The following is an 18365-nucleotide window of genomic DNA, read 5'->3' on the forward strand; positions in this document are numbered from 1 at the left end:
TTTGTAGTTGTAGGTTAGATAAGGATATGGAATCGTTCACCAAAAAGCAGTGTGAATATTCTATAACCGCCCTTAATCTTAATATATGGTGTACTATTATTTAATGATTTAAAGGTTCGATTGATAACGTATTTGAAAAGTGCGGTTTAAGACGCAATTCCGGTGATTCTGATATTCGCTTATTCAAACTTGACTAAAGAATCGTTGTCTTTTTGTGTAGTCATTTGTAAACTGAGCACCGATAAGAGAGGGATGGATTAAAACGCCATCACATTGGAGATATTTCCTGGGTCTTTGCTCGCTTTAATGAGATTGTTACTCATTGCTAATAACACACTAGAAAAGCCAGGTTTTGCGTCAGTTATTAATTCGCGCGCGATTGGAATACTCCTTGATCTACTAGACTTAAGAGCGGTGTGGCATCATGCATATATATAAGCTCTTGTGAAAAAAGGGATCGTAAAGTGAATTCGAAAACATAAGACACCTGTTTCTTTATGTATACATAAGCCAATGGGAGATAAATCTGGAGAATACTGACTCTTAAAACACCCTTAGAAGCACTTCTCTTAAACCAAGACACGGGTATACTTGTCTTGCTTGAAAGTCAAGGTTTCGAACACTAGCGTTCTCGAGATTCTACACTGCACCTAGATTTCATAAGCCAACCCGCCGATTTCCAATTTGAAACCAGACGTCCGGGGCAGAAAATAAGAAGGACTTGCTTTCAATGTTCGCCTCAGGTTCAAATACATACGATGATTCTTCAGTGTGAATATTTTTTAGAAAAAAAAAGTTGATTGAGTTTTGTTTGTAAATTCAATTTGTGAATTAGTAAAGTGTGTCAAAAAATTAAAGGAGTAACATGAACAAGATGATATTTACCGTAAAAAAGCTTTTCCAGAAACTGATTACTTTACAAAAGCATATGTTAACCTCTATCTTATCGCCTGTGTACTAAAACAAGCAGACAGACTTCTAATGCACGCAGGAAATTGAATTCTGTGGTCGGGTCCTCGCGTTATTTCAATAGCACAGTCCCCAAGCTATTTACACTTAGCGCATGCTAAGACGAAAAGTAAGATTAAATCGTTATCGATATGAGCTGTAGTCCTCATTAACAAACGAGTTGTAATCAGTGACAATTTGACGGAGAAATGAACTTACGTTCACATAATGTCAGTAAATCGAAAGACTCCTCTTTAGTTTTTTTTATGTTTCTTTACCCTCGCTTGACGGAGTGGGAAATGCGATGGACATGCAGTTCTTCCCGGTGTAATTTAGTAGGAAGGACCATACGTTTAATCTGCCTTAGAAGTGACAGCTGATGTTTTTAGCAGAGGCTTTTAGTTGCGTATTATTGCGGAGTGCACAAGCGGTTAAAGTAGGCAGCAACGATATTATTTGAAGCAGTCGTGGGCGCTGCGTCAACAAGAAAAAATCGGAGCTTTTTTGAAGGCACCGATTTACGAAGTTGAAAACAGGAGAAAGAGATCTAAACACCGAGCAGCAATTTATTTTGAGCATTAGATCAAGGGTTTGTGAGACACGCCAACTTACGCGGTAAGAAATCTCGAGCAGTGTGCCGCAAATTGTTTTCTAAATTATGTTAATCACGGCTTTTTAAAAGTCGCCGACTTGCCAGCGTCAACAGGAAGGAGAGCTCCTTTGCAGCCTGTGTTAAGACTTGATAAGTTCTTGGAATTCGCGAAGGATATTGGATGACATTCGTCAACACTAAGAGCAACTTACTAAGAGGCAAGCTTTGGGTTGGTATAATTTGGTTGCTGCTCATAAAACGTGAGTGGATTTTCGCGCGCTGTCTTTCAGCTCGTGTATGTGAGTAGCGCCGTTTCCAAGGGAAAACGGTAGATTGCTGGTGTTGGATTCTTAAGTTTCAGTTAGTTCTCATACGTGAAAATATTCTGTGACGTCAAAACAAATATATTGTATAGCTAAAAGAAGTGGGACACTATCAGAGATGGTCGCGTAACATCGTATACGTTGAGCTGCATATGGAAACAATTTCATTAATTACAGAGTGAAATGGGTAAGGCTACTCAATGGGAACAGATCGTTTCAGGTAATAGACACAACTTGCAGTATCGCTGATCGTACGCCTATCAGTTTGCCGTCTGGGTGATAACGATTACAGCAAAAGAACATTAGAAACTGTTCTTGAAATAGCTACTTCTAGGAAACAGATAGAATCCCAGAGGGCATTGGCTCATCAATTGATCAAAGTTTAATCGGTAAGAGACTCAGCAAAAAGTACTGAAAAACAGGAAGAGAGCCTCAGGCAGCTCAAGTATTACATTTGGTTGCTCACGTGTTACGAAAACGTCTATGGTACTTGTAGGCCCACGTGTACGACGGCAGAGAGGCAAGTAAGAAGTAAAATTAGCAGTTGGTGAAAGCCAGGAAGCTGTAATTGGAGTCTCACAAAGTTACTAAGAACCAGGGACACTGAGTCACAAGATAGCTTAAACAAAACGAGATAATTCGCTAAGACAAGTGCATTTTCCCGAGATGGAACCACTCGCTGATGTGATATTTATGACGGTATTCCTGTGCTGTATTTCCACAGTCGCCGTCGTGGGAAATCTTTTAATCATAATCGCTGTCTCGACCAACAGAAGATTGCAAACAGTCTCCAATTTTCTTTTTTTAAACCTAGCCGTCGCGGATTTTTTCCAAGGCTCTGTCTCTATTCCATTACGCTTGGCGGAGCAGCTAAATGGCTCATTGGTGAAACCACTGGTCCCATGCAACGTCGTCATTCCTTTAGCAGTGTTCTTTTACGGCGCGTCGAACCTTAATTTGACATTGATCAGTATTGATCGTTTTGTGGCTTTGTACCGACCAATGAAATACAAGAATATGGTGACGCCATTCAAAGCCACGTTTTGTGTCGTTCTATGCTGGCTGGTAGCGTTTGTACTTTCAGTACTTCCAGCTCTCGGCTGGGGATACAATGACAACCAAGACCTGGCAAGTAACATTTGCTTATTTACGAACGTCTTTGAAAAAGAGCACTTGCTATTACTATTCTTGGTTGTGAATGTGGCAGTTCTGCTTATAATAAGTGGAACAAACCTATTTATCCTGAGAACGGCACATCGCCAAATACGTCGAATAAACAATATCCCAAAACCCTATGAAACATTCCGAACAGACGCTATATCTACCATTCAGACCACAAGTAATACCACAACTTCGACTCGGCTGAGCTTCAAAGCCTTTACTTCCTTCGCCAGAAGACCGCGACGCATCCAAAGAATCCCTGGGAGACGAGATCGCAGAGCAACCAAAGTCGTCCTTGTCATTGTTGGACTCTTCGTTGCGTTGACGACGCCAATCACAGTGATTGATATTCTAGCAGCTGTAGGCTCCTCCCATGTCCCGCCAATACTGGTTGTCAAGATAGCTGTGTGTTTGGTTTATTCAAATGCATGCGTTAATGTGTTTATATATGCTGGATATAACGCAGAGATGCGAGAGACTTGGGTCGCCCTTTATATCCGGCTGAGAAACTTTTGTCGTAAATCGATTGCACCCGCGAGACGAAGGGTATCGCCAGCGGTAGTTGCTGAAGAGTTTAAAGGAGATGAATACATGGAAACTGCGGGTGTTTCCAGGCAACAATGAGGCAATAACAATGAATTATGCAGACATGACGGAAAAACCCTGAACATGCGCACTTCGAAGAGACGGAGAAAGAAGATACATTTTTTACAATAGCCATCAGTTTCTTGTATTCCGCACTTATTTCCCTTTTCAAAACACAAAATAACGTGAGGCCGAAATGCCACATGCCCAAATTTTGGCTTTTTAAAGATATTTTTTCCGTGATCATCCTTGCGCTTTTTATGGGCTTAGCGACGAAAAGCTCAAATTCCACTGACACTTTACAAAAAGTCGCATCAATTTAAAAAAGTCGCACTTGATAATTTGTTTGCTATTACTCACTGAGTACTTAGGAGAATTTGCCGCCTTATTTGATGTGTAATGAGCTTATTGGAAACGTCAAGTCATGTTTTTCCATCATGTCGATTATGCACATACTAGGGATAAATTCAAATTACTACCGGAATCCGTAGGTTGCAGCAGTAGAGAGAAAAAAAAAAGCTAACACCTTCCGCCAAAAATATCAAATTTTTTAGAAAAAAAAAAAAGAATAAAAAGAAATTCTTTTAGAAAGATCGAAACCCAAGTAAACAATTTTCAATTAACAATGAGTAAAACATTAAAAAATTCTGCTCCTGGATATCTTCGTTAGTTAGATTCACAACACGACATTGGTATCGTTCGATGCAATGTTGAATCTGACTCTTTCCCAGTCTCAGTCTCAAGCCTCACGAGAAGGATTAAAGAGGCGCGCGGGCATCAAGGGAAGAGAAAAGAGAAAGGGAAGGGACGACTGGGACTTGCTGTGTCGAAGAGTCTTATATACTGTCGAAAAGTCGTTTTCAGCCTTTTCATGACTATTTTAACATAATTTATAATCGTAATCTTATACGGTGTGTATAAGATAATGTATTGTTTGTCTTGGCTGATGTGCAATAGACTTTTTCAAGCTTTTACTGTCTAGTAAAGTGCAATGCCTTTTCAGGCTCCACTATTCGGTAAAGTGCAATGCTATTCAAAGTCTACCAACCGGTTTGATTTAGCTGTTATCGTAATACATATGGTGTGTATGAGTGGTCTTATATATTATCTTAAAAGCTTTTTGTTTAAGGGTGTACTGACATTAGTGTTGCTCAGTGACGACGTTGCTACGCTGGTGGCGTTGAGCGCGCGCATAACACGAAATTCGTCATTCACAAGCTTTCCTGAAGTAAAAGAAACAAAAGTTTGCGTTTCAATTTCCCCAAAATTGACTTAAAGTTGATATCAGCCTTTTCGGGTGATGATTTTTCCATATTTTGTAAAAACGAAGATTCAGCGGAGATTTATTCAAGCCAACCTTTTTGAAGCCAAAGTTTTCAATTTTCACTACCTGAGCGCGCAAACACCGGTTGCAAACGCTCGCGCACGCACTGAAAATCTTATTTCTAAGTAGCGCGCGCTGTATCAGAATTTTAAAATACTTTTTCAATTTTCATCATGACATGACGGATATCATTCCTTTGAAGTGTAAATACCACGAAACACTATTGGAATTTGTTTATATACTTCATTTCAATTTCATCATGTGAGATATCAGTGTGTCTGAGCAGGCCGAATGTGCACGCGCGGGCTTTGATTCACTTCCGGTTATGCGTTTTCTAAAAAAAGCTTTTTTGTCGCCAAATTATTTCAAAACTCAATAATTTTTCTGTATTCTTTTTTATTAAAACCTCCTTCATATAGCCAAGCATGGATTTAGCTATAATCTAACAGAAACCAAAAATATATCAAATAATCTGGATTTCAGGACTTTCAAAAAATCATAAAAAAAAACAATTACTCAATCATTTCTAAAACGCATGCTTGGCTTAATGCACCCATCCCTCAAGATTCATGAAACGTATTCAATATTTGTTTTTGAGCAAAATTACTTTGAATATTTGCTTTTATCTTTATCTATGACGTCACATTATGACGTAACGGGGTAATGTCATCATAATAGTCAGCACACTTTTGTTGGTCAACTTGGCAAATATCAGTCCCTTATGACTTTCTACAAGGCTTTTATGCTATATTAAATTTTCCTAAGCAACAGATGCCAGTACATCCTTAAGTACGCTGCATGGATTGGACGGCCGTCTATATGGTATTGATCAGTGATGGGCAATTCCCGCCATTGCTACGGCCGCCATCTTGGAAACAGGATTTCCCAGTCGCGACTTTCCAGGCTCCCTTCCCTTTAGGCTTTGCGCGCCTTCGAAATCTCCCTTGAGACTTTGCGATCCTTTGAACAAGTGACAGGTGACCACAAGCTTGACCCCTTCACCCGAAAAGTCAGATGTTGAATTGCGTCACCTAAAATCGTCCCAGGATGCTGTTCGCTTATCAACTCGACCCAAGCCCCCGCGCAACGTAAAATGGCAAATTGGAGAATCGCACAAAGAAATCAGAAAACAAGTAAACTATTAAAAATTTTGGATCATATTTCTCAAGAAATCTATGATGCTTGCTAAACAAACCAAAAATGTTCGAATCCACACAAGAAGACGGCGGGAGCTCCTTAAACAACCTCTGTCAGCCGCCATTTTGTAATCCTAGCAAAGTGCTAAAATAGCATCCAAGACTAAAATAGCATCCAAGCTAATGCAATATTTTCGATTGATTGAGATTGGTAAATAAAGTATTAAACTTTGTTTTTAGATGGTAATTTCGAGATTCAAACAAATTATGTGCCTTCCAATATTAAATGAACACAATAACAAAGCTGTGGCTGACAGGACACTTTAAAACAGCCACCAGAATTTCAGTATAGCCCATAAAAGTCTAGAACCCCTCTAAGAGGAACCCTTTTTTCGGACCTTGGGTAGTTAAAAATGTTCGGAGCATCCCCCCCCCCCCCCCCTCTCCCCCTCAGGGTATTTATTGAGCACTCCCTAAGCAGCTAGAATTCGTTTCGGTAGTAGTTCTCAGGTTTGAAAACCACAGTAAATTATACCTTTTTACCTTTTGGGGTAAGGAGGTGGTTACACTACTGTTTCATTATAAAGCGATTAAAAAGAGTAAAATAGTGCATCAGTGAATATGTAGAAAATATATATGGAATTATACGAAATTTTTCAATCCATCTTTAAATTAAATGATCTTCAAGGTTATGCAAAACTCCTACATTCTGTAGGGGGAAATAGCAAATATGCTAGTTCTAACATAAATTAGCATCTAGAAATTATAACTAAAAAGAAACTAATAGCGACTTTGTCAGCCAATCAAGGCGCGGGTAACATATTTATTTTTGGTGATTAACCCCTTTTTCTAATACCAAAGTTTTAATTACATTGCTTTAGTTTTAGCAATGCGGAATAGCAATTTGCTCTCATCAATGTTTTATGAGATGAATACACCTGCGTTTTTGTAGAAATGAGTCCAAATTTCGTGTCAACGTGAAGTCAATAAGCAGCAGCCCTAAAGAAAACCGTTAGAAATAATACAACAACAACAACAACAATATAACTTTATTTATACCACACACAGAAATTACAGTAAGAAAATAAATAATAATTACAGATTTTGGGTATTGGCTGCCTAGAAGTAACTAAAAAGCTAATCTGGCTAGGCAGCACAAAATAGTTCAATTAAATGGAGCGTATAGCAAGGACGTACAAGGCACGAATACAAAATACATGAAAGCAGCAGCAAAATAAAATGCAATAAAACAAAAAAACTAGATAGAGGCTAATAATTTTCAAGGATTGAGGTCTTTATTGCAGCCTTGAAGCTAGGCAAACGCATGGTTTTGGTAGGTTCTTTGATGTTATTCCAAATTGAGGCACCTTTAAAACGAATATTAAACTTTCCATAATTAGTTCGAGGTAAAGGGAGGCAGTACGATGATTTAGAAGCCAGTCTTGTATTATATTTGTGCCTTGAAGCAACCGTAGTAAAAAAAGAATCAAAAGGAGTTGGAAGTAGATTCAAATTAAATTTGTACATAAATATTGTGTTTAAGTAATAGATTAGATCAGGAGATTTCAAGATATTTAGTTTTCTAAAGATAGGAGAAGTATGTTCAATGTAAGATGAGAAAGTTATGATTCTAACAGCTTTCTTCTGTAAAATAAAAAGAGGCTTGATTGTTGATTCATATGTGTTGCCCCAAATAATAGCACCATAAGTAAGAAATGGATAAATTAGAGAATAATATAGCTGAGTGAGAATTGTTGGTGATACATAGTAACGCAGCTTTGCTATTATTCCGACACCTCTGGAGATTTTCTTACTTAACTGGTTAATGTGCTCCTTCCAGTTAAGAAAGGAGTCAATAACTACACCAAGATATTTGATATTATTTTTTTGTTTAATGGTATTATTATTGATTGATAAAGAAATAGAACTAGCCAGCCTCTTTTGTGCTGGTCGAAAAATGACAAAATTAGTTTTACTGATGTTCAAAGCCAATTTATTTGCACAAAGCCAACGATTTATATTATACAGATCTGTGTTTACTTTGGTCTCTAAGGATGTCAATGAAGAATCGGCACAAAATAAATTGGCATCATCAGCAAATAAATGAAAGTCAAATAAGTTGGAGCAGTTATTAAAATCATTAATGTACAGAAGAAAGAGAAGTGGACCAAGTACTGAACCTTGAGGCACTCCACATGTTATTGGTAGTGGTGCAGATGACACATTACCAATAGAAACAAACTGTTGCCTGTTTGATAAGTAGGAAACAAACCATTCATAAGCTATGCCACGGATGCCGTATGAATAAAGTTTTGCTAATAATATTTTATGATCAACAGTATCAAAAGCTTTGCTAAAATCAAGAAATATGCCACAAGAGTATTGACCACCCTCAATTGATCTTTGGATTTTATCGGTAATAAGCAGAAGAGCATGTTCTGTAGAATGATTGGCTCGAAAGCCAAATTGATTTTTGTACAAAATATCGTATTTGTCTAGAAATTTTATCACTCTGTTATACATTAACCTTTCAAGTAACTGATTAAAAATAGATAATAATGATATTGGTCTAAAATTAGAAGTGTCAAAATGAGAGCCTGATTTGTAAATAGGTATGACACGTGCAATTTTGAAGGCATCAGGTACAATGCCAGAAGAAAAGGACAGATTGTATAATATCTCCAGAGGCCTTGAAATAATAGAGCTTAGTATTTTAAGAACTGTAATTGGAATGCTATAAGAACCACAAGCTTTACCTGATTTAATTCCTAAGATTATACTTCTAATTTCCTCTGTAGATGTGGGAGCTAGAAGAAAGCTGTTAGAATTAGCTGTTGGAAGAAATTCTGAAAATAAAGTGTTTACTTTTGGAATATTGTTGCTGATATTTCTGCCAACATTAGCAAAGAAGTAATTGAACTCATTTGCTATCTCATTTACATTGGTTAAAACCTTATTAGAAAATACAATTTTTGAAGGTGTGAAATGAGCCTTAGGCTTTAGCACGACAATTTCTTTTATCCCTTTCCAGATATTTTTTATGTTAGATTTGTTAAAATTAAAGTACTTTTCATAGTATTTTCTCTTACTTATTGCTATTAAATGGTTCAATTTATTTCTATAGATTTTGTATTTTTCAAAATGATATTGATTTCTAGATTTAATAAACTTCCTATAGAGCCTGTTCTTATAATTAATCGAAGTTCTGATGCCCTTGGATATCCAAGGTTTTGCTTTGAATTTAATTTCTTTTCTAGAAAGTTTTTTCATTGGAACATGGGAATTAATTATTTCATTAGACTTAGCAAGAAAACAGGAAAAAATATCGTTAACATTATCCATACCATAAAACTGTAAAGACCAATCAATTTGGCTAAAATCATTAATTAAAGCTTCCTGATCCAACCTAGAATAGTCCCTTTGGTAGAAGTCATTTTTTGAGACATTGATATTAATTGAATCTATTGTCAGAAAATTGGGAAGATGATCTGTTAAGGGATAAACAATATTGCCACTACAAGTTTTATGTTCGAGCGAGTTAAAAAATATATTGTCTATGAGCGTGGCCGAATGATCAGTTATTCTAGTAGGTTGCAAGATATGTGGCTGAAAAGAATATGAAAATAAAGTATTAAGAAATTCCCCTGTTTGTTGGTGGGAGTCTGAATTTAATAAATTCAAATTTATGTCACCTGAAAAAAGGCAGAGCTTTCCCTCCTTACTGATTTTGTCCATGGTTTTATAGGAATGTTCTAAAAAGGGGTCAAGAGAACTATTTGGATGGCGGTAAATAACTCCACATAATATGTTTTTGCTACCCTTATTATTTTGTATTTCAACCCATAAAGATTCTTGTTGATCATTTGAAATGGATAAGTCCTCCCTCAAAATGAAATTAAAAGAATCAGCTATAAATAAACCTACTCCCCCAACTGAAAATTTAGTCGGTTTCGATATATAAGTAAAACCTGGGAGAGAACAATTAGCAATATGCTCTCTACAGTCAGAATGCCAGGTTTCAGATAGAGCAATTAACTTAAAAGGATGATTTAAAGTAGAAAGCATATCTTGTAATTTATCAAAGTTTTTTGAAATACTTCTTATATTACAATGAAGAAGTGAGAGCGATTTGTCTGATAAATTTGAAAGCTCATAAGACGAGTGAAATTCATGGGGGGAGTAGTATTTTGAATTAATCTGACTAGGAATATTAATATCTAAATCAAAGTCACTTAAATTCGGAAAATTCAAACTAGAAACTATGTCTAGATGAGGAAGATTTTCAAGGCGAACGCGATCAATGAATGGGGAGCAGTGGCACAATGTATTGGAATTAAAGACTAGATCCAATAGATCATTGTTGTTTAAATTGTGAAAGGGAAAGACTTCAGAATAGCAGGGCTGACAGAGCCATAAATCGTTGGTGAGCGATAAATGATTAAACTGTTTAAGCAACAATTTTGAGCATTTAAAGTGACACCACTGTAAACATGAATCGCATTCGACAGCACGACAGTTCTTTCTTATAATTTTAGAACAAATGTGACAGATAACTCTAGTCATTGTAAGTCAACATAAGAACTTATATGTGATCTAGTTAATTGTAAACTTCGATGGAAAGAATACATGTTAGCTATGTGACTTATTCTTAACTTGCTGTATTTGTACTTGCCGCACTGTCGCTCTAATATCACATAATATCACATAATAATATAATATCACATAATATCACAAGAGAGAAGTCACGTATTTTCGTTTAGGAGAGAGCAATGAAGTCTATACGAAAGATAAAGGAAAGATTTATACTTCTTTTAGCGTTATGTGGCGATTTGCAATGGAAAGTTTATCAAGCCGTCACGAAAGGCAAACTGGTCAAGCATTGAAGATTGATCGACATCGAATCTGCTTCAGAGACTCAACTTTAACGTTCTGTACACAATCAGAAGTCGAAACACGAAAAAAGCAAGCGAAGATTTTATTTTGTGTGGTGTTAACAGGAGCGTAAAACGACATTGATATATAAAAGTTTCTGTTATTCTTTGTCGATATTTCAAACGGCTAAAAAAAGAAAATCAATTTTGGGAAAAGAACGAGAAAGGAAGAGGTCTTCCAATTAAACAAAAGCTCAAGAGTTCAACATTGAAAGCTTTCATCACTTATGATCAAGTGTGGAAAAAAGGATTCGAATAAAACCTGCTCAAAACTTTTGGTAATATAATATATACTTTCGATGGAAGAGAACGAGGCAGCGAAAGTGGGTCAATATGATGCATAATCAAAAGGTCGTCACGTTCGCTGATTCAGAGAGTCGGAAACTAGCAAGCCCGGCTAAACAAGCACACCCAGAGGAAACTACTTACTTCTTTTGCGAAAATGAGACTGTTGAATCGACATCAGCAAGGAAGACCAAAGGAAGGAAATTCTGTTCTTTCTGTCGGACAACTCACGGGGCTTTACGGGAAGATAAGGGGCAGATGGAGAGAGAATTCAAAGAAAAAACCAAGGCAAAAAGAAGCATCAACCAGACACGTGTGAACGGAAAAGCAGAAGAGCATATCCTAGATGTCAAAGCTAAGATGGACGATGTTATGAAATCCTCAATCACAGCATTTGTCCTGGAAGGAGAACAAATGCACAAAATGCCACCGGAGGTTTTACGAGAAAAGTCGAAACTGTCCCGTGACGAAGAAGACAGGATGAGGGAAAACTTGAAATCGGCGCGAGCTTGCTTGGCGTGTGACAGGTTCAGTCACATTCGGACACCCAGTCGTCATGGTAGCCAGACCGAGGACCAGTCACCGGAGAAAGTGACTGTCAAAGTTGTCATTCCCACCATGGATTGTTAGAGAGTACTTCAACTTAAAATGGCAAATTGGCGTAACCATCGCACAAAGAAATCAGAAAACAAGTATTAAACTAATATTTACCTTTTGCGTCATTTTTCTCAAGAAATCTATGATGCTCGCTAAAGACTGACTCAATTTGAAAATTTCCGAAAGTCTTTAACACCTCAATGTTCGACTTCACGCAAGAAAACGCCATGGATTGCTAGAAAGTACTTCGAGGTTTAGAACGGGATACCCCGGTTTGCACTAGGTTAGCGGGTGTTGGTTGCGGTAAAAAAGATGTAAAGGAACTGATAAAGGCAGACGACATAGCCATTCTTGGTGTTTGTAACGCATTTTTCTCACCGTTAACAGCACCGATCCTAACGGGTGCTCAAGAGACTAGGGAAAGGGTAACAAAATATAAATTAGACGTCTATTTGGTCTGAGAAACTCGCAACACGCAGTACACTATATTATATATTATTATATTATATATTACCATACATTTAATTAGCCACGGGGTGAGGAATGGAGGAGGGTAAATAGCCATCGAGGGAGGGGTGGAGGAGATAGATAGCCACCATACCAATATATCTACCCCCCCCCCCCCCCTCCATGAATCCGCGCCTGGACGGGTCCGTCCAGGTAGGCCCGCTGTGTCATTTATTGAGTTGGACAAAGAATAAACAAGTAGCTTTAAGTTCTCATTCACGGTCCAAAAAAGTAATATGCTTGTGCGCGGTGTCAGTAAGTCAGTGAGAAAAGCCAAAATACACAAATTAACCTCCCGTTATACATCTTATAAACAAGTTCCCTCTGCCCTCCTATTGGGGTGTGCCCTCTCCCCCTTGGAGAAATTCTGGCTGGATCTGCACATTATAGTGTAAGCCAGAAAAAAAATATCTGCAAGCTACAGGCGTTCTTAGCCGTGGTTCTAATTTGGCCTCCTGTGGATGGTAAAAGTCACAGGAAGGCGAGCTCGTCCAAGAACCCCAAGCTGCCTCACGGTTCATTCCAAGGACAGGATTCACGGAAAAAATGAACGCCTTGGACTAGGCTGAACACAGGGAACCCGGTAAGAACGCCGGGGGTAGGCTGAACACAGGGAACCCGGTAAGAACGCCGGGGGATAGGCTGAACACAGGGAACCCGGTAAGAACGCCGGGGGATAGGCTGGAAACAGGGAACCCGGTAAGAACGCCGGGGGATAGGCTGGAAACAGGGAACCCGGTAAGAACGCCTGGGACTAGGCTGAACACAGGGAACCCGGTAAGAACGCCGGGGGATAGGCTGAACACAGGGAACCCGGTAAGAACGCCGGGGGATAGGCTGGAAACAGGGAACCCGGTAGGAACACCTTGGACTAGGCTGAACACAGGAAACCCAGTAAGAACGCCTGGGAATAGACTGAACACAGGAAACCCGGTAAGAACGCCTGGGACTAGGCTGAACACAGGAAACCCGGTAAAAACGCATTGTGCTAGACTGGTCAGTAACCAATAAAAAGGGGTTGGTATATTAATATACCCTACCTCATCGCACACACAAGTCTATGAAAGAAGGGAACATGAAATGATCCCTAAACCCTTTGCTTAATAAAGTGATACCGGAGGGTTTTTGTGCAAAAAAAATGTCACTCAGAATATTTGTCTTTGGTGTATGTATATTCCTATTTATCTTTATTTGAGAAAATAGAAGAGTTGGAGCCCCGTTAAGTAATATTTTGATCTAGGATTTCCGTCTTTTGAGAAGCAGACACCTTTACTGGTGCGCCTTATCCCCGACCTTATAAGATAGGAATTTGCGTCTTGGAGAGAAAGAAATATTCCCCCCCTTGTCATCGAGTGCTTCAATCCCTTCTTCTTCTTCCAGCGACAAACTAGATCCTCTTTAGCTAGTTTCTATTTGGCCCATGATTACACACTTCAAGGGTCTCTTGCCAGCTGCCGTATACCAGCAAAACACAAACTGTGAGAAAGAGTAGACCTCCTTCGTCTGAGGAACTTTTCCGATATTTTTAGATAAATTAGAATTTAAAGTATGGAACTTTGTATTTTTATGGATTTTTCTTTCACATAATAACTGTCTTATCTTTGATCAAATTCAATAACAAAGGTGTTGCTGAATCGAACAATTGCACAATTTAATACCTGTTTCACCTATGGCGAATTTCAAACACCTTTATTTGGTCCATCAGGCTTGCAGGGTTCTTGGTGTTGTACTTGGCGTTGTTGGCTTTTAAACTAAATTTACAGAAAGTTCATAATCATGATCCGCGCTAAATAAAAGGTTTTTGCATATACTGTACTGGATACGTACCATAAGCAGCTTCGAGGCCACTAATCTGTCGTGGAAAGTGTGCGTTTGTTTGCCGATTAGTTATTAGCGCGGGGTTTTGTTAGTTTAGCTGGTTATTAGGAAGTCATAACGCCCTTAGAGATGGAGTTATAATCCATTTTATTTTCCAACTGATCTACTCAATAAAGGACTCGACTAAAAAAAAGACACATAGACGAAAATAAATGAGCTTTTCATTAGCAATAACATCTTTAAAAAACTGTTTGAAACATTATATACTAACTAGTTGAGTGACATATGAAAAGCTGTTTAGGAAATCCTCAATCAATGTTATAAAACGCCTGTTGTCGGTGCTTTAAAAGCCTGTTTGGGACCTGCATTTAAAAGATTTTTCATTTAAGTCTAACGGTTGAGAAATGCTTTAGAATAAGATTTTATCATTCTCTTTGTCTGATAGTCATCAAGTATGCAACAAAGAAATAATTTGACAATCGCATTCCACAACGCGAAAAAAAAAATCAAAAAATCAAAATCCAAAAGTGTTTTTTGGCTCTGCAAAGTGTTCTTCAAAATCAAAACACATCGTTTGCAAGCTTCGACAGTTCTGGTCCTTCTACAAGCAAATACCAGAATTCCTAAATCCCTTACCCGTCGTCATTTAGACTTCGAGAGGTGGTTTTCTCAAGTAAAACACAAGTTGTTTTATTGTTTTTTGCTTCACTCAATGACCCTAAATTATAAGTTGCTAGTCGCGGCTGGTGCAGTTTCCTGATACCTGGTTGCTCACCTCGTCGCCAAAAAAAAGAAACAGATTGTATCTGCGAGAAATTCCCCCACGTTTGACCTTTGGAGTTGTCCCTTTGTTCATTGAAAGCACGTTTCGTGCATTTGTAAAACGAATCAAATATGCAACAATAAACTCCGATATTTCTTTTGTGTTGTTTTGGAACGACTTACGAAGAAACAGGATACAGTTAACTGGTGTTGTGAATTAATGTTTTTAAACATTTAAGTTACTTTCTTGTGAAGTTTGCGCTAGTATGCCCTGACTATCAAACATTTAGCCTTATTATAATAAGACGTTTACATGGCTATGAAGTTTTTAAATATCATATCCGGATTTCATAGAGGTGTGTCAAAAATGTTTTTTTCCATATTTGTTTTTATAAAATGCACAGAATCTCGTTTGAAATGGATTGTGAGATGTGACGTCGGGTAAGTCACCTGATTCGATATACAGCCATGTGGTCTTTCTTATTCTGCTCTTTTGACCCCCCTCTCTTTGCCTGATTTCCTTTTTTTTTTTTTAATCAGATGATATCAAATGAAAAATTTGTGTTTGATTCTATGCATGAGTTACAGACATAAACTGGTTGTAGAACCAGTCATTGAGTTGTGTTCACTGACTCTACCAGCTACCCTGCCGCTATCTTAGACTTCTGTCCCAGACAACATCTACAAAAACAAGTGGAAACACCCGGTTCTATGTCCTAGCCAGCAGGCATGCTTATAGCAACAACTCAGTCACAGTATTGTCCGGTGTTGAAACGCAAATTTTGTTTCTAAGCTTGAAAAAGGTTAATTACAGTCGTTATTGGTTATTGCCATGGCATCATAAAGAAATCTGTACCCCCTTTGTAATTCCTTTACCTGTCGCAAATACAATATTTCTAAAATCAAACCGGTGACACTGTCTTAGATCACTTTTTCCTGATACCCGCACTAGATAACGTATCAGTTCCGATCAACATTCAGCATCCACTTGTACTTGGAAATATTCTAGTCTTCAAATCAAACACGATGATGTAGCAGGCATACTTGCTTTAAAACCAAGTTTTTCAACCAACGAGGAATCAATGGTTGTAAGGAGTAGATGCGAGTATTTTCATGGCAGGGTATTTTCATCTGTGTGCTTATTTCCTGTTACATCGCAGGAAATACCATTTCTTTGAGGATACCAAAAACAGGATTATCAAGGGTCTGCGGTTATAACATTTCCGTCAAAATTGGATCTGAAGAAAAGCGTTGTTATGATAAAGGATATTGATGGGCAAATCGCATTTTGTTGTTCGTGAGAACAATGGCAAAAAGGTGTATTTCCCTTCTTATATTATATATATTTTTTTTATTTCAAGACTTAAAAGTTTAGGTCTTCAGATGCCAAAATACAGCCTGTTCACCTCTTTGCCCTCTTAATTGTCGTGGACATGAGAACAAAAGGCGCTTGCCTTTAATGTGTCCATTAGCTGTTTTGTTTAGTATATGCAACGAGTCTACCAAAGACTTCTGACAGAGTTGGAGTTATAGGAGGTAAATAACAAGCTCAGATTTAAACATTTTGATAGGTAGATACTAGATAGATGTCTTATCGGGTTCACGTTTGCCTAGAACTTTGCAAATAATTTGTTATGCTTTTGAATAGATCTTTTGTACAAAGGGATTCTGGAAGATCTTTTTTATCAGCCTTTCTTTCCTCATCTCATATGATGATTAAAACTCCCCTCCATATTTACGCCGTAAACTCAATTTTGAAGACGATTTATCTGATGAAATCTGGAAATCCTCACCTAAAGCAGTTAATGTAAACTTCTAAATTGGATTTAGTTGTGCACTGGCAAATGATCATTACGAGGTTCTCAGATACCTCTAATTGTGGCTTCCACAATACACCATTGACCTAAAAAAATATAGTTTTTAACAGTTTGAGAAAAAAAGAAAGCGAAATAAAACTTCCTAAATTATGCGATATTCTTTGAAGTACCTGATTTCTATTTATTTACAAATAAATGACTATTGGAATTTTTACGGCACCATTTTCTAGCCCTACTTTATTCAATTTCGTTTTAATGAAGTAATCTTTATTTAATTAACAATATCAGTTTTTGCTTTGTAAGACCGGCCAGTGAACGGATTTATTTCCAAAAGAGTGTTGTTCAAAAATTGGGAACTCAAACGCCCTTAAGATAACAGCTCTTTTTATTTTTTCAAAATACCAAAAAAGAGAATCCATGTCTACCGCCTCTAATAGTCTTTTTCATAATAGAAGCTTACTCGGATACAATCTTGGAACACATTGAAGCTAGAGATGTCAGTTTTGGAGCGGACGAATTGCATATAAAATACTAGAATCACAGAACCAAGACGAAGTCGTCTGTACAATGTCACGCGGGAGCAACTTCTCGTAAACAAACAACATCGTTTAAGCGTAAAAAAAGTACGCAAATTCGCGTGCCGTGTGAAGTAGAAATTCCACGTTTCTTGGTGGTGGATATTAAATACTTTAGGCCGCTTAGTACTTCTTTACGAGCGCGTTATGCCCGCTATGAAATCAGCGGGAGATAGAAATTCAGAGGCGGATTGCTTCTCCCGCGCCGTATTTTTCCCCAGCAACGCAGTCCAGATAAAAGACTTACAAATCACATCATACCATTAACACCATTCTAAGCCTCTCTTACATATAAAATTGAATTATTTTGCCTAACTCACGACACTTAATAAAATGAAAAACAACTTGATGACACGTTAACATTGCCGCTCCAATGTTAGGCCCATGTTAAAAGATTTTAACTCATCGCGTTTTCCTTCGCATTTACGGGCGTTGAGATGAATAAACGGTTCGATTCGCTTGAAAGCTTGGAGTGAAACCTATGGCTCTAGTGATCCCTACGAATAGAAGGCAACGGTTGACACAAGCGTGGCGTGTTCGCTCCTTCTTATGGAAAGCCCTGATGAGTAGGAATTCTAAAGTGCTAGAGTGCGCCATTGTTTACGTCCATGAAAACAAAAGACGGGCTAAATAGCCTGCAAGCTACTTACTGCAGTTAAAAAAGACCTATTGTGTCTTATTAATTCATAGAGAAGCAATGACAAACTTTCCCGCATGAGTAGCTATGTTGTAAACTAGGAGCACGTTTTTTTGCTACGACCTACGAAGTCCTGAGACAAAATAAGCTGTAAGCGGTGAGCTAGCTTAAGTCAACATAAACTGTGTTGACTTCAAACAAACTATCGAAAATTTCACCCTTGTTCGATAAGACCTTAAGCTGTGTTATATCACATTCGCACTCCTCTCGTTGACATTAAAATATCTGTTTTGCATGGCCTTTTAGCTTTCGTGTGACTAGTTCGTGTGTTTGGGCTTAATTTACACCATGCATCTGAACTTAATTT

At 37.9% G+C, this 18365-nt stretch overlaps 2 protein-coding genes and 1 long non-coding RNA gene across 4 annotated transcripts in view; 1 reads left to right on the forward strand and 2 right to left on the reverse strand.

Moving 5' to 3' along the window:
• LOC116602248 overlaps nt 1–18365 on the reverse strand; it is a 60733-nt gene that overhangs the window by 18870 nt on the left and 23498 nt on the right. The window lies entirely within an intron of this gene.
• On the forward strand, nt 446–4621 carry LOC5518862 (alpha-1A adrenergic receptor). The gene has a single exon (XM_032363581.2). It carries the CDS (start codon nt 2530–2532, stop codon nt 3646–3648), a length of 1119 nt encoding a protein of 372 aa, XP_032219472.2. The 5' UTR covers nt 446–2529; the 3' UTR covers nt 3649–4621.
• LOC125559769 lies at nt 13543–14649 on the reverse strand. The gene is made up of 2 exons (XR_007306436.1): nt 14217–14649; nt 13543–14140 (listed from the first exon to the last, which is right to left on the reverse strand). It is a non-coding gene; the product is annotated as an uncharacterized LOC125559769 (long non-coding RNA).

The sequence above is a fragment of the Nematostella vectensis genome, chromosome 14 (assembly GCF_932526225.1).
Source record: "Nematostella vectensis chromosome 14, jaNemVect1.1, whole genome shotgun sequence".
Taxonomy (NCBI): Eukaryota; Metazoa; Cnidaria; class Anthozoa; order Actiniaria; family Edwardsiidae; genus Nematostella; species Nematostella vectensis.